General features: G+C 39.1%; 1 protein-coding gene across 1 annotated transcript in view; it reads left to right on the top strand.

Annotated features, from left to right (window-relative positions):
- Nucleotides 1–2,738: 2,738 nt before the first annotated feature.
- carm1 (coactivator-associated arginine methyltransferase 1) overlaps nucleotides 2,739–20,830 on the top strand; it is a 55,307-nt gene continuing 37,215 nt past the window's right edge. Inside the window, exons 1-2 of the mRNA XM_042504478.1 lie at nucleotides 2,739–2,897; nucleotides 17,150–17,275. Of these exons, the coding sequence (XP_042360412.1) occupies nucleotides 2,756–2,897; nucleotides 17,150–17,275 (268 nt within the window). The 5' untranslated portion in view covers nucleotides 2,739–2,755. The remainder of the gene's footprint in view (nucleotides 2,898–17,149; nucleotides 17,276–20,830) is intronic.

Genomic DNA, 20,830 nt, shown 5'->3' with positions numbered 1-20,830 from the left:
ATATAAAAAAAATGAATATCATGTTTATTTCTTTTATATGTGTGATTGTAGTACATATTCAGTCTATGCTAAATGTAAGAGAAAAATAAATTGGATATTTTAGTCCACCTTTCAAAGGATTTTATAAACCTGTGGCTTATTATTTTTGAAATATTTATTTCCTGTCATTTATTTAAGAGAAACATAAGCCTTTAAATAATCATTCATTGTGTACTTGATAGTCAGACATAATTTACAAAACTGAAAGAAAACTTCTGAAGGAAAAAGGAAGTATTGAAACCTGATGAGCTGATGTAAGTTGATGGGTACTTGCTGATCTGGTTGCTCACAGTGTGAGGTGTGTTCCAGAAAGGAGGTTCAACAAACTCTGAGTCTAACCCTGAACTCTGAGTTGATTTACTCCTAGATGGGAAACTCTGAGTATTCAGTTCCAGAACAGCTGATCTGAATTAGTTCAATCAAATCTGAGTATGTTCACCCTGAGTTCAGCGCGTGCACGACCTCAATAAAAAGCCATCATCAATGGAGCCCCGATTTGTCGATTCACCATGGCAACCGCTGACAAAAAGAAACCAAGCTACTTTATCCCATTGGAACTAGTGGTCCTCATGCTGCCTATGACAAATATGAGCCCATATTTAGAAACAAAAGTAACACAGTTGCAGCAGCTAAGGAGAGAAAAGTACCATGGGAGAAAATCACTGCCCATGTCATTTGTGTAAAGGCGTAAGTTTGAATGCACATGTCCATTGACTTAACATTAACCGCATTTCATTAGCATATAGATGAAAGAGTGATGGATTGAATACATTTTGATTTTCATTTAGGGGCAATCCCACGGGGAAAATGCACTTGAAAGCAACTGAAAATGAAATATAAAAACATCATTAATAAAAGTAATGCATTGTAGCCCGACCTCACTTTGGTTTTATTTACATATGACGTTAAAAATGTATTCAGTTGCTATTTCAACATGTAGTCATTTAAACACCCAACAGAATGCTATTTTAACACATATATATATCCTCTTGACTAATATCATGCTGAGTAAATTAACATTTGATACTGATATGAAGCACACCGTGAAAACAATACTAACTTTCCGCATGGGACTGTGAATTACTATGACGATTGTGTTTTAGATTATGATGCATATGTGGGGATGGTACTTTTATTTAGCTAACTGATATTTTATTATTGATTTTGTTTACTATCTTTTATTGTATGGTAGTATTTTAGCTTTTTGGATGCTTTTTAAATTTAATTTATAGTTGGAGTTTTGTTTTATTTTATTGTTTTTAATATACTAATTTAGTATTTTATTTTTTAATTTCTCTTTATTTTATCCATATTGGAGTCATTAATTTGTAGACTAAAATCTTGGTGTTGTGTATATGAAAATTCAATAACATACTAAATATAAAAAAATTGACATTTTAGTTGTTCCCAGCCAACAGAAAGGCAGTTTGTGAGACAGAATATGTATGGCCAGAGAATGTTATTTAGATGAATGATTGAGTGTAATACAAAACTGTGCCATTACAACAAATATTCATCAGGGAATGAGAGCACATCCAATCTAGGTCTGAAAATCCTCTCCCGTCATAAGGCACTGCGTAATAATTCTGCTTCTATATCAATTGGCTTGCAAAAATGATAAGCCATGTCTGACAGCTTGCTTCAGATGGGAGGAGACAGGTAGAAACTCTGGTTATGTTCACAGTCAGTTATCATGGTGATTGACTCAGAGTTTGACTTAACTCTCTTTCTGGAACAGATAACAAAGAGTTTCCCTCATCTCAGGGCTAACATACTCAGTGTTTTCATATAACCTGCTTTCTGGAATACCTCCTGGCCCAGTTCAAAAACTTCATCATGTGCACTGTTATTTTTCACCATTAAATGTAACCATGTGTCTGTTTTTGTCATCAACCTGTGAAGCCATATCTGGCATGGAATTTGCATCTTAGTTTTAACAATAGTAACTATTGCAAACCTGAAAAACACAACACATTTTTTTCAGGTAAAATACAGACACATGTGATGTCACAAAAAGGTATCACCATGACCTTGTATGACCTGTTTTTGAACAGGTGAATCCATCTGTATAGAGTTTACCTTGCCAAGTACAACTGACAAATCTTTAGGGTGATCTCGTTCTGTAAGCGGAATGAAGCATGAATAAATGTGCAATAACTTAAGATATGCAAAGGTGTTGTCTTACAATCACAAGCTGAAATGTGGACAGTAGGGACAAGGGAAAGGGAGTGAGAAAAATGATAAAGAATCTAGCAAATGTTTCACAAAAAATACTGTGTCATTTATTGTGATATCAGCCTCCCAATTATTGACCCTAATACGTCATGACTATGCTTACATCAGTAGCACATTGCTTTCTATGCTACTGTGTATATCATTTCAACACATTAAATTACCGTTACAAATTAATAATGTCCCGTTGTGGTTATCTCCTGATGTTTTTAATGCCGTTCTTCTTTTAACATTGGGAATCGATTTTTATTTATCTATCTATCCATCTATATATATACATATGTATATATACACACGCATATGTATATATAGCTAATGAAATGTAAACGTTTGTTAGCCACTCTGTTTACACACATTGCTATTTGTGCAGCGCACGGTGGCGCTGTGGCAACAGTTCATTGACGTTGATGGCCAGGCCTGCCTCCAGCAGAGAGCAGTGCGTGGATGTGAGCGCCACCGACCTGTCTCTACTTCCAGATCGAAGATGGCGGTCTCGGTGTTCCCCGGCGTGCGGCTCCTCTCTATCGGAGACGCGAACGGAGACATACAGCGGCACTCAGAGCAGCAGCCCCTGCGGCTAGAAGTGAAAACCACTCAAGATGCTGCCCTCATCAATCTCTCCAATGGTGAGTTGACCTTATGTGCAGCTGCTAACCTCGGATGTTCGGCCTGTCTTAACTGCTAGTGCTAATGCTATGCATTGCTAATGCTTATACAGCTAATCTGGCCATTAGTAACGTTAGCCACCAAGAAGCTAACTCGTCTTTGAAGCCCACGTCGCCTCCTCCTGCCTATCACTAAGGAACCGTTAAAACTCCTAAATGTTCGTCGTCCGATGGGGTCGCTCTGCTCCAACACGAGTTCGGCGACCTCGATAAAGATACGGTGCGCAATTCTCTCTCTCTCTCTCGCTCTCTCTCTCTCTCTCTCTCTCTCTCTCACACACACACACTCACTCACACACACACACACACACACACACACATCATAGCTGAGTGAGTCCCATCAATAAGCAGGGCAGCTAACTTGTGTGTAGTTGAATGCTAACAGTCAAACAATGCCACTAGCCCTGGTTTCAACAGGGATGCGCTAATGTAGGCTAACGGGTACATTACATCCGAACCGCTCGCACCTAACGGCTTTTGCCTTTGATGTTTCACGAAGTTTATTTCATCACCGGTATTTTACCGGTTTTACCACTGCCTGATTCTCCCCAAGAGACACGGGTAATGTAATTTAGCATTTATAGCTTGTAAATTAGCTTATCTGGACCAGAGGGCATAATTTCTGACCCGTCGTCTTGCACCCTCGGTTGTCCGGGGAGAGAGGAGGGCTGTCGCCGCTATAGTGTTAGCGCTGCATTTAGCCGGTAACCCGTTCTGTAACAGAGCGGCAAACACAAACACTTATCAAGCCGTTACTGCATTATTAAGCGGTCGTTGCATTTTGGGTGGCGTAGTGAGTCCGGGCCCTTATTACTTATGCATTCATCTTTGTTCTCAATGGAACAATAGCTGAGTACTCCCCTCCTGTGTGGAGCAGCCCCCGAGACGCTCCGCTCCTCCGTAGCTCTTGTTATTCAGCGGGATAGCGGGATGTCCCGCTGAAGAAAAGCAGCCGCGCGTCACGGCGCAGGCCTCCTCACCAACCAGCTTGCGTGGTACTGTGAGGATCGCCCCCTACATACCAATTTCAGCACACATTCAAAGATGGAGTTTAATTGACTCCTGTGAGAAGTTAGACCCCAAAAAATCAAAGTAACGCGATGAAGAGTAGCAACTGAGAGTATATGCCATGCAGTTTGTTAACAGGAAAAGCATCATAAATGTATGAATTCACATCAAAAAGTGTATGATCAGAAATCAGACAAACTAACCAAAGGTGAACTGTATCCCTTTTAGGCTAGTGAAAATGTTTCTTTTTCTAAATTGATTAATGCTGACCTATCTTTATTAACAACATTCAATATGAAAAATACCATATTAAAATCCCATGTGTAAAATTTATAAGCTAATATCTAGCCACCCAGTTGTGTGTTCTGTTGTTTCAGCTGTAACAGAGAACCTGTTCAGACCTGTTGGTATTAACATTTGTTTCAGTGATCCAGACACCAGTGGCAGCCGAGTTACTGCGCTGTTCACACCTCTGTCTATCATGTATTTTCCAGCTGACCACTTGTGTTCAAATTAATCACTGCTTACCTCACTTGCCTTAAAAGGTTAACAGGCCCAGCATGCCGGTATGACATCATCACTAGCATGCTTGCTATTCACATTAGCAGTTGGTTTGGTACACTGGAGATAATGCTTTCAGTTGAAAACCACACCTCTCCTTCCATTAGGCAGTTATGTATGGTGATGCAAAACGGTCCAACATATAGCCCTTTGTCACTAAAACAACCACTATGGCTAACATTATTGTTAAGGATGCACTGATCCGACTTTTTCAGTCCCGATACCTGGGCTTTGCGTATCAGTCAATACCTGTTTATTGAATAAACTATATACCCGCCATATGTTGAAGAGACTAAAGGCATCAGGGTTGACATAAACATTACTTTCCTAACTTTGTAAAACAAAATTTAACAAATTAACACATGTGCGAAATTGTTATTTATTTGTTTCTTATTAAAATAAGAACAATTGCAATGATTCCAGCAGCAACTTGGAATACTATTACATTTTTTAAGAAAGGAATCTACAGTTAATGAAAATAAAATGTAGGAACTGAAACTAAGAATAAATAAGCAGCTGAAATAACTTGGTCAAACAAACAGTAATCAAACATATTTGTAAATACTTAGTGCAAACAGAAACTCAAAATTAAATATATCAGAGATATCTGAGAATAACCAATTTGGTCAAAAAAGAGAAACAGTAATGAAACAGTGATCAGACACCGATAAAAAATCAAATCAAATACCATAAACACGTAAACAGCTATGCAGTCTCACACCACTCGTGGCCTGTGGTTGCCCTGAATGCTCACTTAAGCAGCAATGGCAGGTTCTTTCTCATGAAAACAAAAAATTCTGCTCTCTCTGCTGTTAGTCTGTTTCTATTCTTATCCATGATGTTGGAGATTGTGCTGAACACACAGAGGGGGCACACAGGTATTTTGTAGCAGCAAGACCTGCTAACTGATGTTTGTTGACTCCCCAGTGCTGGCATGGGTTGTCTGAGGTAGTGGTTGTTTTCTCAGTAAAAAATCCATGCAGTTCGACAGCAGAGCTTGAGCTGTTTGCTGCACCAGGATCCTCACACTCTTCCAGAATTTGGTCAAATTCTTTTTATAAAGCTTCCCTTGCTTGGTGATGCCGCTGCTTTTTCCACCCTTTGCTGGTGGCTTTGAAGCCTCCGATGCTCCAGCTCCGTAAGTCTTCCTTCTCAAGTTCCTTCTTCAGTGCATCTTTTGCACAATTTGCAGAGTCTGCACTGAAACAGAACTAAAACACAAGTTAAACATAAAAAACATAAAACATAGGTTAAAATACACGTCATTGTGACACTAAAACTTGAAACTTGTAAAAAGTAATAAAGAAGTGAAAAAAGTATGTATAAAGATTAAAGAATGGATACAATTTTTATGTTCTACTTATATTGGCTATAAATATACATCATGGCATCTTATTACATTGAAATTTGCAAAGTACTGTTAATATTACTGTAGATAGACAGAAAGATCATAAAATATAATGTAATAAGTTTACAATCTTACTTGTCTTTGCATCTAGGATCCAGCAAGTCTGATAGGTGTTCATCTTCCACAGTGCCAAAGCTTTTGTTTACAGCTTCTAGCAGGGTCTTTTTCATTGTTTTAATGCCAGCATCTGCCTCGTCTTCCTTAGCCTGGATGCATTTGAGGACAGTGACAGCTGGAATGACATCAGCGGTGGAGGCAGTGGATGAGCTTACTTATTTTGTTAGCTTTTTAAATGGTAGCTGGATATCTTTTAGCCGTAAATATGCAAGTATTGAATGTTTCAAATGTCCCTCAATCTGTCTAACACTTGCAATAGCATCACTCGCACTCTGCTGTGATGCTGTTGACTTCGATAAGATACCTACTCAAAGTATCTCGATACGGATACTGAAACAAGACCACAGTAAAAGCCTAAAACACCAGGAAAAGTAATGAAATGATATGTAAGATGACAGTCCTGACATGACAAAAATAAAGGGCTTTAAAAGGGGAAGGCAGAGGATAGGTGTTTACACTACCTTTGAGTCACTTTAATATCATTTAGTAACATTATTATTGTAAAAATTAACTTTTAAAGGAAATCAGTTTTTTCTTGTCTTGTAAAGTCAACAAAGTTATAATTAAACTCCACACGAGCGAAAAATTATGTAATTACTGAGGGGATTAATTGAATTAATTATGGGCACCTGATCAATAAAGATTAACTTAGCTGCTCTATTCACTCTTTTTGCTTTTTTTTTTTTGAGTCTTTTAACACTGTGTTGTATTTGTTTACAGCTGGAAGGTAGGGCTGCCTCAGCTGGGTTGTTGCAGAGTTTGCTGGCCGGTTTTTGTGTGCCTTGTGGGATACGAGAGATATATAAATTATGATAATGTTACTTTCAGTAGTTCAGTAATTCAGTTTGATAGTCTATAAAAACAATACACACAAATGGCAGTAAGTGTAAGTCTGTTACTTTAGCTGTGTCCCAATTCAGGGTCTGCATCCTTTGGAGGTTGCATTCAACGGTTCTTTCTTATGCAGCCCACAAATGCTGCCTTCTTTTCCCTCTTCACATCACTACTGTCCCTCACAAACTTCCATTTCCCAAGATTCCTTACGTGCCCGCGATCTTCAAAAATAATTGTCAGAATGGTGGCACAGAGAGGAGATCGGAGTGTTGATTTAACTTCATGTGGGTTTTTACTCATTTGAAAATCAAACACCAAATATGTTAAACTTAGAGGGACATTAAAATCTCATAATTTACTTCACTATACGTGACGTTAGTAATGCTAACACGTAGCCACCTAGCATACTAGCTATGGGAATGTAGAGCCAGCTCGGGGCTGTGCCTTGCTGTGCTGCCCGCAGCAGAGGAGAGCTCCGCTTCTCCAAGATAAATCAGCTTCCGAAGCAGACAGAGGCGCTTCTCCTCCTCCTCCAGCTTTAGTCAAGACGAGGGAAGACGAGCATCTGAAACTTTAGCAGTCATGGCTCTCACTCTTACTGTTGTAACAGCACAGTTCGGAACAGCACACACCCACACACACCATCCTCCTGCAGGGATTGAAAAGAGCTCGGAACAGTGCGCACTCATATGCTCAGCCTCACTTTCACGAGCAGACAAACACAGCTCATGCTGTCATTCATAAAGTAATGGTATTAATAAAATGTGGTATTGTATCGTTTTGAACAGCTGGATACCGCTGTACTTTCCTAGTATCAGTACACCGTGCAACACTACTGCTGTAACAACAGTCCCATGTTGATTACGAGCTGCAGAATATGAGCAAAGCAGCCTAAGCTGCACACTCCTATGTTGTGCATGGCCTTTTTCATATTGCCAGCATTGTCAATCAGAGCGTGCACTTTGTTTAACAGAGTATGCCACCGATCAAGATTTCCTTAATGACAGTCAAGATCGAGTTGCTGGTGTGTGATCCATGTTAGTTTTTAGCTAGGAGCATCGCGCTATGAGACTTACAACTCCTGTCCAAACAGTGGATGGTTAAACTTAAAAGTGATGTAAGGCACATATCGGAGCTCCAGATATTCGTTATGAAGCTCATTGTTTTAACATCTTCTAACTCTGCTGATATATGTACGCACACTTTTTTGGCAGAGTCGTCTCAGAAAAATATTTTGGTGATGGTAATTTGTACCCTGGTTCCAGGTGTTCAAGTAGGCGACGGAAGCCTTAATCTCTAGGAACGACATGGGTTGTGCATATCTTCTGCCAATGCTTTGGTCAGGAACATCAACTGGTGTATATACCTAATGTGTTTTTGATGTGCAAAACAATGAATTCCAGAATTTTCTCTGTCATTTTTGTCACTTTCACGCTGTCGGTTCGAAGTTTCTCACATTTTTGCAGTGCATCCGCCAAAGTTAACTGCTTTGTCGTATTTTCTCCTACAACTGCAGGAGCTCAGCCTGCTCAAGGTGTTGGATTAAGTTTGTTGTGTTGTATTTTTCAGTGATACCACCAACCCCCGAAACATTTCCTTTGCAGATATTGCAAGTAGTCATCACACTTCTTGGCATAGCAGGCGAAAAATACCTCCATATAGCTGACTTTTTGGCTCACTCATGTTGTTACACACATCTTTTCCTTTTTTTTCAGCACCTGTGCAAACAAGTTAGAGCAGCGCTGCAGTGTGTCCCAGCAGCGTTTCTCAGCAGCATGTCAGGCGCGGCACATCTAGAGATACAGTTACAGATTTTTTTCCGATTTTGATTATTGATTAATCAGTCGGTTATTTTTTCGATTAATCGAAGAATTGGATTTTAAAAGAAATAGAAATAGAAATAATTAACAACAGTGCAAAAAGTGCAAACATAAAAAGGGGTTTGCTAGAACACCCCTGAGCTGTCAAAATAATAATAAATAATAAATAACTACAAAATCAAATATAAACCAATTCAAAAACAAAATTTTGACAGCTTTTACAATATATCGTTACATTTCCTTATGTTGACAAAAAACGACGTATGTTCAGTTTGACTTCAGCCTCGCCGAACTGCAGCGTGTTTCATGCAGCGTTGTTGCAACGTTGCTGCTGCGTCACGAGCTGTAGATATTAGTTCTGTATTTCCACATTTACAAACCCCAATTCCAATGAAGTTGGGATGTTGTGTAAAACATAAATAAAAACAGAATCAAAATAAAATGCCTTGTATCAGCAACTGATGGGATTCTATCCACAGAGGTCTTTTGTTTTGAAAGGGAAGTTGGCGTAAATAAGCCATCTTTGTATTTCCTCATCTCTGTGACAGAGAGAGACTTTTAAAATGCTGTGAAAAGTGTTGTCAATGTATTCATCTAAACACCATCTTCACTGTCTATTTCTGATGACAAACACGCGTCGCATTAAAATCGGCGAGCCACCGTTTCTCAAGATGTGCTGCAGCTGACACACAGCGGAGACGCTTCTGACAAGCGCTGCTAAAGAAACGGTGAATAATAATGGTGCCACACAACGAATCGATAATTTTATTTGTTGCCAACATGTTTAATAATAAATTATAATTGATTTTATCGATTCGGCGTTACTGCCCTAATAATTATATTGACTCTATACCACCTTTTACTGCATTAAAAGTCTCTCTCCGCCACAGAGGATCTGGATCACATGGATCTTCCTAATTATCCGATACCAGATACAGCTATTTTGTAAATATCAGGACTGATAACCGATCCTAATATCAGATCGGTGCATCCCTAATTGTTGTAGTAGTCCTTGTTGGGAATGCAACAGGATGCTTTAGTGTTTATACCACACAAGATATGTGGTCAACTACTAATCATACTGGTGCTCTGTAGCACGCAAGAGAGAGAGTGGGCACTGTCTTAGGGGTGTGCCAATACATTGATTCTTAGATGCATTGTGATCTACTACTGTTATACTGTCACTGAGCGTGAGGTTCACTCTTCAGGGTTGAGATCCAGCGTGTGGAGGCATTTCGGAAAGAGCATTGACAAAAGCTGCTCCGCGTGTAAGGTGTGTAAAACAAGAATCAAGTACAGTACAGTATTATGATATACTTATTTAAAGCTGCTTTTGGTTGTGGACAGCAGAATGTTTGATTGTTGTGGGATGCTGTGCTGCTGAATAATTTGTTCAGAAGTCTTCATTATTACTGAATAAAGTATCCTTTATGTTATATCAGATTGAATAATCTGAACAAGCTAATAGTTGTTTTTGTATTAAACCTACTGAACTCTGTGCAGAAACAGAGTTCAGTAGGTTAACTTAAAAATTCTAAAATTCTCAGCAAACAGCTGAGAATTTTAGTTAAAATAGGTTATTTGTAAAGGATTTTGTTTGGAAGTCTTTATTTATTATTTCTAATTAAGCAGAATAAGCTATTTGTTTTGTATTAAACTTGCCAGTCTTGAAATCTGTGAAAACTTCAGTTAAAAGAAGTCTTATTTCTAAAAATACTTTATGTATGTTTATGGAATTCTTTATAAATACGACAGGGTCAGATTTAGTCATTTGGGGGTCTGATGCCCCAGCCTAACTGCCTTGCTTTGATTTCACCCATTCTGTAACTAGAAATGATGGTGGGCTGTTAGCAGCTGTAGAAGAAGTTATGCAAGGAGAAACACACTCACACCCACTGCATGACAAACAGTAATCACTCACAAAACATACCTGGCTGCTCTGGTGTAATATAAAGTACAGTGTGTCACTCAAGGTTTAAGTCGCAATCAATATGTGCAGTTTGATATTCACTCTGTTTTTTAACGCTCGTCTGTGTATAGATGATACATTTTTATTTACTTTGTGAATGTTTAGTTAACACCTAAAAGAAAAAAGACATCTTTTGTTATCAAAACATTTGACCTATTTTTAAGAACCGTAATGAAAAATGAATTGGATTCCAGAATTGGAACCAAAGCCGAAATTGGAATCGATAAAATTCAAACGATACCCAACTTTAGTCGTAATAGTGCCTTAACAAGGTCTGTATAAAATGTAAAGTCGGAAAGACATGACCATGGATTAGGCATTGTGACATTTTGATAACGTATTATGTTTGTGGCCACACCACAGGAGATTAAAAAAGCAGCATTACAGAAACACATGTTACCAGGTGTAAACCATAGGCTGTATATAAAGATGGATAACATGACAGTTCTCCCAAAGTGAAATATTTGAATCGTGATTGCCTCCTGGTGTCTGTCTGCAGTATAGTTAGTAAAAACCACCCCTCAATGTCAATGGGACATAGGCAAAACTAAAAACGTATACTATAAACCAGATAGGGCTGGCTGGTAAATTGATTTTATCGATTCATTCGAATGTGTGGTTCAGGATGATATATTAATATGTATATCTCGATTTTCTCTTCCGCTTCTCCCTTGGGACCTTTGTAGTCACAGTGGGCTGCGCCCTCCCCCTGTATTTACCTCCTAGAGTTATGCATATAAACAACAACGTGACAGCAAGTGTTAATGATGACGAAGAATACTTTCCAAAAAAGACTCTATCTCGTCAGTCATTGGGAACTGAATCGGTTTTGCTGTGTCAAATCTCGAACAAACCACAGTCCACTGTAGAGTTTGTTAAAAGGTTGTTTCAACAAAATCAGCAACACAACCAATTTATTTCAACATGTCAAACAGAGGCATGTAGCCGAGTGGGAGAAATGTGTCTCACAACAAGATGCACAAGACCGCGTCAGCCCACACACACTCGGTAAAAGCAGTTGATATTAGTGGAATAATTTCCCATTTTGTTCCGTATGACAGGAGAGCAGCCCGCTACAATGTTGTTACTGATGCAGTTGCGCTGCATAACGGCCAACCAGGGAGTTTGTATGTTCTCTCCATGTTTACAGTTTCCTCCGGGTGGTCCAGTTTCCTCCACTGCCATCATAAACATGTGCATTAGGTTAATACACCTGTCGGTGCTCCTGAACAAGGCTTCAGCAGAAGTTGTGACATAGGTCCCCAAGAGCTGCATACTGCTCCACGAGGGTTGGTTACATGCAGAGAACGATTTTGCTGTACAATATACATGTGTTGATAAAGAATTCTTCGTCTTACAAGATATGATATCAATGAATTAATCTAAATATTTTTTGTAAAATTACTGCAGCCTTCACTGCAAATGTAAACAACTGCCACTACCCTGAAACTGCATAGTGCACTTTTAAAGACAAGTTTGCAGCTTACACTTAAATCTCAAGAGAGAAATTCAGTTTACTTGATCAACAGAAGTGAAATACAGTTTGACTTTTATTGCTAAAATAAAAGCAAAATTTGTCACTGAAAGTAGTTCTCATCACCGTAATGTTTAGAACCGCTCTAATCTTTAATAAAGTGACAAAGTGAACTGAACTGGACTAACCCTAACCCAACACTGGTGTGTCAGGGCCAACAGCTTCATTGCTGTCTCCATCATACACCTATGGGCAAACAGATTTCTTTGTAAAGAGAAGTAGGGGCATGGCAGTATGCTGATTGCAGATAGCGGGGACGAGACTGTCAGCTTGAATGATTCTGTTTCACCAACATACGCATGTGGTAAGAACAAAATCAGCTGGTGCGTATGCTCATGAAACTGACGATAGTTTTATGAGCCCACATATTTCATGCACAGTGACAACTTTTTTATCCCACATATTAGAGACTGAGACCCATTGTTGACCAAGTCACTTGGTCAACAATGTAAGCAGGTTTAACTATTGGAGGAGAACTGAGGTACATGGCTGGCTTCTCTCCCAGAAGATGCATCTCCCTTAATCTTCAGCGCTGCTCTTAATCTCTTAATAAATGATGGATTATCCCAGGCTGCTTAATGACTGTTCATGGGGTCTGCTGCAAGACCAGTTTTTTTCATCCTGGAGAAATGTTTATATTTTATTGGAAGTACAGAAGGAATTCAGTGAGGCTTTCTTTCGTCATTGAAAAATACTTTCTCTCCAGTTTTATTAAGGAATGCCCCAATCACTTTTTTTTTGCTACTGAAACCAATTACAGATAGTCTATGAGCCATATCAAAAGATATGTGGGCAATTTTTGTTTGTTTGTTTTTTATAGCAGCTGGTAGAGTTGCTTTACATCGGCCAGTTGGACAGCTTTGCAGTGGGATTTCCACCAGGTGGCAGCATAATCTATGCTCTGAATGCTGTTTGACTGTCCAGTGTAGAGTATAAATGCAGAATCATATAAAATTCATCTTGTTGGTTTCTTAATCTGTCAAAAACAGATTCCCTTTAATGGAAACAAAGTCAAAAGAAGTCCCCATGAGCAATGCAACAAGTACCAGGGCCTATTTAATATCAGGTTTCGGTGCTTATCCCCAGTGACAACCCCTCGTACTTTGTAATACAGCTTGTATGCAGCTAGTTGTTGGCAGGAATGTCTAATCAGCAATTCAATTTAGCAAGAGTTAGCAGTTTACAAAGCTAGCATACAAACTCTCTCGCTTTCTTTCTCTCTCTCTGATGCACTGTCTGTCTGATCATTATCGTGGAAGCCCGGGCTATTATCAGAGTTTTATGGTATACTACAGGCTACTCAAGTCACATTATAGGTATTGATTGAAGTAATTATTGGTATTAAGGGCACTGGTATTGGTGCTGGTAACATAATCTTTCCTTGTGCCATACAGTGAGTGTAGCCTAGACAACTATTGCAACAGCGTGCTGTTTGAACAGTACAGTACCCTACTCTGTCAGTACCAGGACTATAAGGAGGACAATGTTCTCTGAAGAGCCATGTTTCCTATGACTTTTTTCAAATTGAGTTGATGTGTGACAGCGGTGCAGTGAGAGTGTGTGTAAAGCTCTGCAAGGCGCACCAATTGACATGGGAAACTCTGTGTTCTGCCAAGTGGCAGAGAACACAGAACACAACCTCATGCGTTGTCCAATTGGGCAAAAGTAAAAATATATATGGAATGCTGAATGTAACATTATATGAAAATAAACTGCATACTGTATTGCTGAAGCAGAGTGTTTCCAGCCGAGTCTGACTGACCATTAAGTGTTGAACAACACAGATGACAAATATAGTAGATACTGGACACTCTTCAAGTGAATTTGGAGAAGAAGCTAACATTAGCTGTCATCTCACTCTAGCTGGGATGTAATGGTTAAAAAGGGGAAAAAGTTACTGATTTAACTTCATTTATTAGTGTGTTTTCTCTACACGTTAGAGTTAGGTCCATTTCACACAGCGCATGCCAGGAGAGCATTAGCAGCACCATGCGCGGTGTATATGGTGTTTTGATGATTATATTGACTCTATACCACTTTATACCGCAGTTTAAAAGTCTCTGTCACAGAGATGAGGAAATACAAAGACGGCTGTTTTACTGCAACTTCCCTGCTTCCCTTTCAAAACGAAAGCCCTCTGACAGCGTCTCTGTGGACAGAATCCCAGGATTTGATTCAAGGCATTTTCTTTTGAAACATTTACAGGACGAGCTTGTCGCCTGTGCAGGAGCTTGCACGACTTTATAAACAAATGGAAATTGTGCTTATAAATATAAAAATACAGCACTAATAGCAGCGGACAGCGATGTGGCAACAACACTGCATGTGTGAACACCACAAGCATGAAACACACTGCTGCTTGGCGAGGCTGACGTCTAGTGCTCCTAACGTGCGCTGTGTGAATAGGGCCATATGTTTGCTGCCCTCTTTTTTTTCGTGAGTTTTTCCTTGGGTGATGTGAGGGTCTCAGGGATGTCGTACACGGCAAAGCCCTCTGAGGCAAACCATGTTTTATGATAATGGGCTCTATATAAAATTGACTTGACTTAACTAAGGAGGTAGAAGCAAACTTGCCAACCCTCCCAATTTTCCTGGGAGACTCCCGTTTTTCCCTGCCCTTTCCCATTGTCCTCCCGGCGTCACATTTCTACAGTATTTTTCCCAATTTAGAGCTCCTAAATCATCCTTGTAATCTCCACTAGTAACTAGGTTTCACGTCTGCCCCAATATACAAAAGAGGGAAATTTGAGGAAACGTCCAACAGCAGCTACTACGAGAGTAAATACTGAAAATGCACGAAAATAGTTTTAGCAGTTAGTTATAGCAGTTTTTTTGGTTTTATGAAACGTGCCTGAATACAGACTGTGCGCCAGGTGTGTGTGCATTTGGATACTAGAACGTGGCTCTGGCTGTACATTCCTACCTGAACCAAAGTACCTGAGTCGAAGAGATTCATTTTATTATTTTCAACAAGTGACAAAAAAGGAGGCCTAATAAAAACAAATAACACACTTGGGTGATCACACAGCTAAATGAGAGATTCATCACAGCAGACTGAGAGCAGCGCAGTGACATCATGCAGCTCTCTTTGTTATCAGGGGCAGATTTATTGATTTGGGGTCCTGGTGCCCCAGCCTAAAAGCTCGCTTTCTCTGGGGTCAGCTTGGCTGTCCTCTGACAAATGATAAATGATTATTCTCTAATGTATTCTGGAGTCTCTAAATGTAAGTATTGTAGACTAGTGCAGGTGATGTAGAATTAGAGGAAATTTGTTTTAAAGTACTTTTTTTGGGGGGTGACGAGCCGCCATAGTCTAATTTGTCCCGCTGTAGTCTCAGTGGAGCTGGACTGTTAATTAAGAACTGTATTAAAACACTGTTGGGTTATTTGTAGTGGCAGACACGTGCAACAGAATGTCAGGCGCGTTAAAAGTGAAACTTAACCGTTCATTCGGCTTGGCCTAAAACTCACTTTCACTTTGAAAAATCTGCAAATACCTCCTCTCATCTATTGAACTGATCAGTTGTGAACATATTATCAGATCAGTTATCCACAGCAGGAGTGACATTCAGCTGTGAAGGAGAAAAAAAAACTGCCTGCTGCGCTGCATTCACAGACCTGTAAAAACATTGGATATTAGAAAGAGAGCACAGAGTGACACAGCATATCAATCTCTCTCTCTCTCTTTATATTTATATATATATATATATATATATAATGTCGGTGTATATAGGTATATATACATAATTTCATATATATTATTTAAAAAACAAACAAGTTAAATCATTTAAAAACTTCAATACTGGGTGAACAAAAATTTCAAAAACAATTAAATTGCGGATCCCCTGTGCCATCGGACTGAAGCCATCCATGCCGCTAAGTCATCACTGGCGTCGCATCTCTTTAGGTGTGTGCCAAAACAGATGCTTTTACTCCAAAATTGCCTTGGAAGAGCATGTCGAAAAACCATGGAGTGTGGCTCTGTGCGCAGCGACAAAAGCATTGACATTGATTGAAGCATTGATATATTTTAACTTTAATGGGTGCCCAAAAACCATGCCAATGAACTTACACACTGATGGCACAAGCACAGAGCACCAAATTTGATTAATTTATCGGTGAAAGTAAGGTCAAGTTCACATTTATTTATATAGACCATTTATAAACTGTGTATGTGTATATACATATGCCACATTTATATAGCACATTTAAAAACAACCAAGGTTTACCAAAGTGCTGTACAAAAGTACTGGACAAAATAAATAGTCATTAAAAATATTCCGAAGTACAACATAGAAACAGACATAAAAACAAACATACCAAACAAATAATCAGATACAAATACTAGGGATGAACAGCTCAATATGTAGGGCTGCACCTAAGGAATATTCTTTTATCGATTAATCTATTGATTATTTTTTCTACATTTAGCAATCCATCAGCAAAATAAATAAAACAATGTAAAATTCATATCACTTTTAGGAGGAGTAACAAAACAGTTGCTCTATGTTACAGTAACAAACCTCAAACCTAGCAGTCCAGCAAAACATCTTACAGTAAAATAAGTGCATTTTTGCAACATCGCTGTTGTGTGGGTTAGGGTTTGGAGTAATATGAGGTGGTACATAAATCCACAGTTTGAGCCACCACAACAGCTTGTTCATCTTTTGTTTTAAGGCAAGATTTTAGGACAATTAGAAGGAGCTCATTTGATGACCTCAGTGATTGAGCTGGTGTATAGACATGGATGGATGAGCTCAACAAGATACTGAGGGGCCAGACCATTTAGTATTTTAAAGACAAACAATAAAATCTTAAAAGCAATCCTGAAACGGACAAGTAGCCAGTGCAGGAAGGCTAAGACTGGTGTGATATGATCATGCATTTGGCACAGTTTTTATTTTAAAATTTAAGTGGCTCTATGCAAGCATGTCTCATGTTGTCCTAACTATTTCTTTGTAGGAGAGGAGGCAAGTGTGTTCAAGTGTTCGGTTTCCAGGGAGACAGAGTGCAGCCGCGTGGGGAAGCAGTCATTTATCATCACACTTGGCTGCAACAGCGTCCTGCTGCAGTTTTCCTCACCTGCAGGTACACGCAAACACCCCAACCCATTCCCATCAAGAGACTGCATACACATGTGCAGTACCATGGAAACTGTCAATGCTTTTCTCTGTCCTTATGAAACGACTTCACAAACAATATAGTAATCAAAATAATAATGCTGTATATAACACACAAACACCATATTAATGTGCAAAAAAATGTGCTCAGAAGATGTTCTTTTTTAAACTAATTGTACTTGTTAAATACTTGTTACTTGTTAAATATGTGAAAGGACTGGGAATTGTAGTACTGAATAGAGTGTTAAATTTGACCATTTCTGCATCCAGAATTTTTTTCAGGCTGGATGACACACTGGAGCCCTCCTAAACATAAACCCTCCCTACGATATAAAAGCTGTTGTTTCTTTTATTATTATTATTTTGACTTTTTTTTTTTAAACGTTCTTGAAAAAAATCTCCCTCTATTTAAGTTTAATTCTAGCAGGAATGTCCCTATTCAAAACAATATTGCATTGAATCAAATCAGAAATCAAATTCAACTGTGGCCTTTTGAATCAGAATCAAATTGAATCAGGAAATCCGTGGTGAAACCCAGCCTCAAAAACTCTGTGGTTTACAACTCCAATTACTGCTGTTGCAGTGTGATGGCCAGCTTTAAACCCAGATTGACAGTGACTTAAAGAGCTGTGGACAAAGTACGGAGCTGTTTCTATACAAAAGATTGCTGCATGTCACCCCCTCTCTCTCACCCTTTCATGCTGTTGATCTGTCCTATCTAATAAAGGCAAAAATGCCCCCCAAAAAAAGATAAGGGTTTAACTGATATGCCTTCCAGAAGCTTTTCATGGCCTTGGAATCACACAAAGCATTATAACCTTTAGAATGGTTAATTGAATTAAATGAGAAATATATCTTTCCTGGAAAAAAGATCCCCTCTTCTTCTGAGATAGAGACATTACCATGAGTCGTAGTTTCTCATCTATGCCATTAAGTTGACAAAATGGAGAGTTGATTTGTAGGGCTGAACCTAACAATTATTTTTTTTATCAATTAATCTATTGATTATTTTTTTAATTGATCTAACTATTATTTTTTTATTACTCAATAAATATAACAACAAACTCACTGAAAATAACATTTTAAAAATGCCCTGTAGTCATACACTGCAGGGCATTATTCTCCAACAAAAAATAGCCCAGTCTTAACTGGTAATCTGTGTTTTACAGTCTGATATGAAGTCTCTTGAAAATAAAATTAATGCAAGAGCTTGTTCCACTCATGTTAAAGGAATGTAGTGCAATCTACATTTAGCAATCCAGTTGCAAAATCAATAAAACAATGTAAAATTCAAGTCACCTAACAAAACAGTTACTCTTTGTTACAGTAAAAAACCTCAAATCTAGCAGTCCAACAAACATCTTACAGTAAAATTAGTGCAATTTGAATAATGCTATAACTTTTCACAGAAATAATTATAACTAGTCAATTCTTTCTGCATCAAAATAGACCAGCCTTAACTGGGCCTTGATGCATATAGCAGCCTGCTGATATGAGTGCTGTATTTTTATAAGCACATATTCCACTCATTTATGAAGTTATAGAAGCTCCTGCACAACTGACAACCCCATCTTGTAAATGTTTCAAATTAAAATGCATTGTATCGGCAACTGATGGCATTCTGTCCACAGAGACACAGTCAGATAGCTTTTGTTTTGAAAGGGAAGCAAGGAAGTTAAGGTAAAACATCATTGTATTTCCTCATCTCTGTGACAGAGAGATAGACTTTAAACTACGGTATAAAGTGGTAGAGTCAACAAACGCGAGCCACTGTTTCTCTAGATGTTCTGTGGCTGCGCTCTAACTTGATACACGAGCACCAAAACAAAACAAAACCACAAAAAAAAAAAACACGCCCGGCGCTGCTCACGCTCTCATTATGCGCACTGTGTGAAACGGTGCGAGGCGTCGACGCACGTTACGTGAATCGACATATTGATGTAATCAATTAGGTCGACGCATTGCCTCAGCCCTATTGATTTGATAAAATGATCATTCAAAGCATTACAAATCTCATTCAAAACTTTTGGAGGGAGAGAGCAGTAAGTAATACCTTTTACAAGATTGAAAAAAGTTGTTACCACTTTCAGATTTTTAAAATAGTATGTCAGTTTAGTCCCCCATGAAAGTGCATTTATTAATGAAAGTTTGCTAGTTCACATCACCAGCAGTGGGTCTAGCCAGTGCACAAGCTTTGTTACCGTATAAAATCTCACCTAAGTCATGATTAAACCAAGGGTTACATCTATTTTTAAGCCTAAGCCTTCTCATTAACTTGCTAAGGAGTTAAAACAGACAGAAAGCATCACAGTTCTACTTCAGCATCTGGGGTGAGATTTGTGAAAGAGAGATTGCGGACATATACGAGGTCCTGTAAAAATGCTTGCTCAACAAAGTTTTTAAAAGACCTCTTGCAGCTACATCAAGGTTCTGATTTTTCCATTCTAGCATTTCTGATTAAGTTCACTGGTAAGTGGACGCTTAATCCACTGGTAACACACAGCTATGTGGGTAATGTGGTCTTTTGGTAAAAGTTAGATCAAGGAGACAGAAATGACTGAGGATGTTTATTCTGGGACAAGTAGGTTCTGTAATCATTTGCCAGAGGACAGTCATGCTGACTCAGTTTAATGCTGATGACTATTAGCTAAAACTGATTTGGGACAGAGGTAGAGACTGATACAGGTGCCCTTTAATTGTTTGTATCATACAAAGCCACAAAACATTCTGTTTCTCTCTCTGTCTCAGTCTGAACTTTATGCCTGCACTCTATGATAATATTGTGGGTGTTGGTAGAAGTCCTGTGTGTATAGTGGAGGCGTGGCTCATAATAATGGCAGTGGAGTTTTGCGTCAAGCACGATCACGGCATCGGCGCAACCAGGACCCACAACACAGGTGTAGCTTCAGACAGGACCACAGTAGTGGCAAAACCAAGACCAGGATCAAGGCAAGCTGGGGGTACAGTAGCAGTGCAGCCACAGCATGAGCACAAATAAAGGCATGGCCACAGCACCAGCACAGCTATCACCATGAGCAGCCAAGGTTGTAGCCAGGATCCGGGCAAACTAGGAAACAAGGGAGCAGGAATGCTCCGGAGAGGCAACGGAGTTAGCATAATGCAATAAGCATAATGCAGTAAACAGATATGGGCGTTTTCAGATGGAGGGAGTAAGCAGGATAAACAGTAAAAAGTGAAGTCAGATCAGTAACCGAGACGATAACAACAATTAAACAACAACGAGTAAGCACTAAGAGTAAGCGAGTTTCTCTGAGGTAAAGACTTTTCCCCTGGATTTACTAACTGGCTCTGTTGGTGATGAAGATGTTCCCCGGTACAAATCCAGTCTTTGTTGTTGTTTGGCCACTGATTGGCTGTTGGAGGAGCAGATATGAGAGGCTGCAAAGCTGGGGGTCACTGCCTTGCAGATCAGTGCTCACTGTGCTTCAGATAGACAACAAAGATGCTGCCAGCTGGTATTCAGCAGTCCAGAGGCAGCTGGTTGCTGTTTAAGAAATGGTGA

The sequence above is a fragment of the Plectropomus leopardus genome, chromosome 17 (genome assembly GCF_008729295.1).
Source record: "Plectropomus leopardus isolate mb chromosome 17, YSFRI_Pleo_2.0, whole genome shotgun sequence".
NCBI lineage: Eukaryota > Metazoa > Chordata > Actinopteri > Perciformes > Serranidae > Plectropomus > Plectropomus leopardus.
This window is presented reverse-complemented; position numbering and strand designations above follow the sequence as displayed.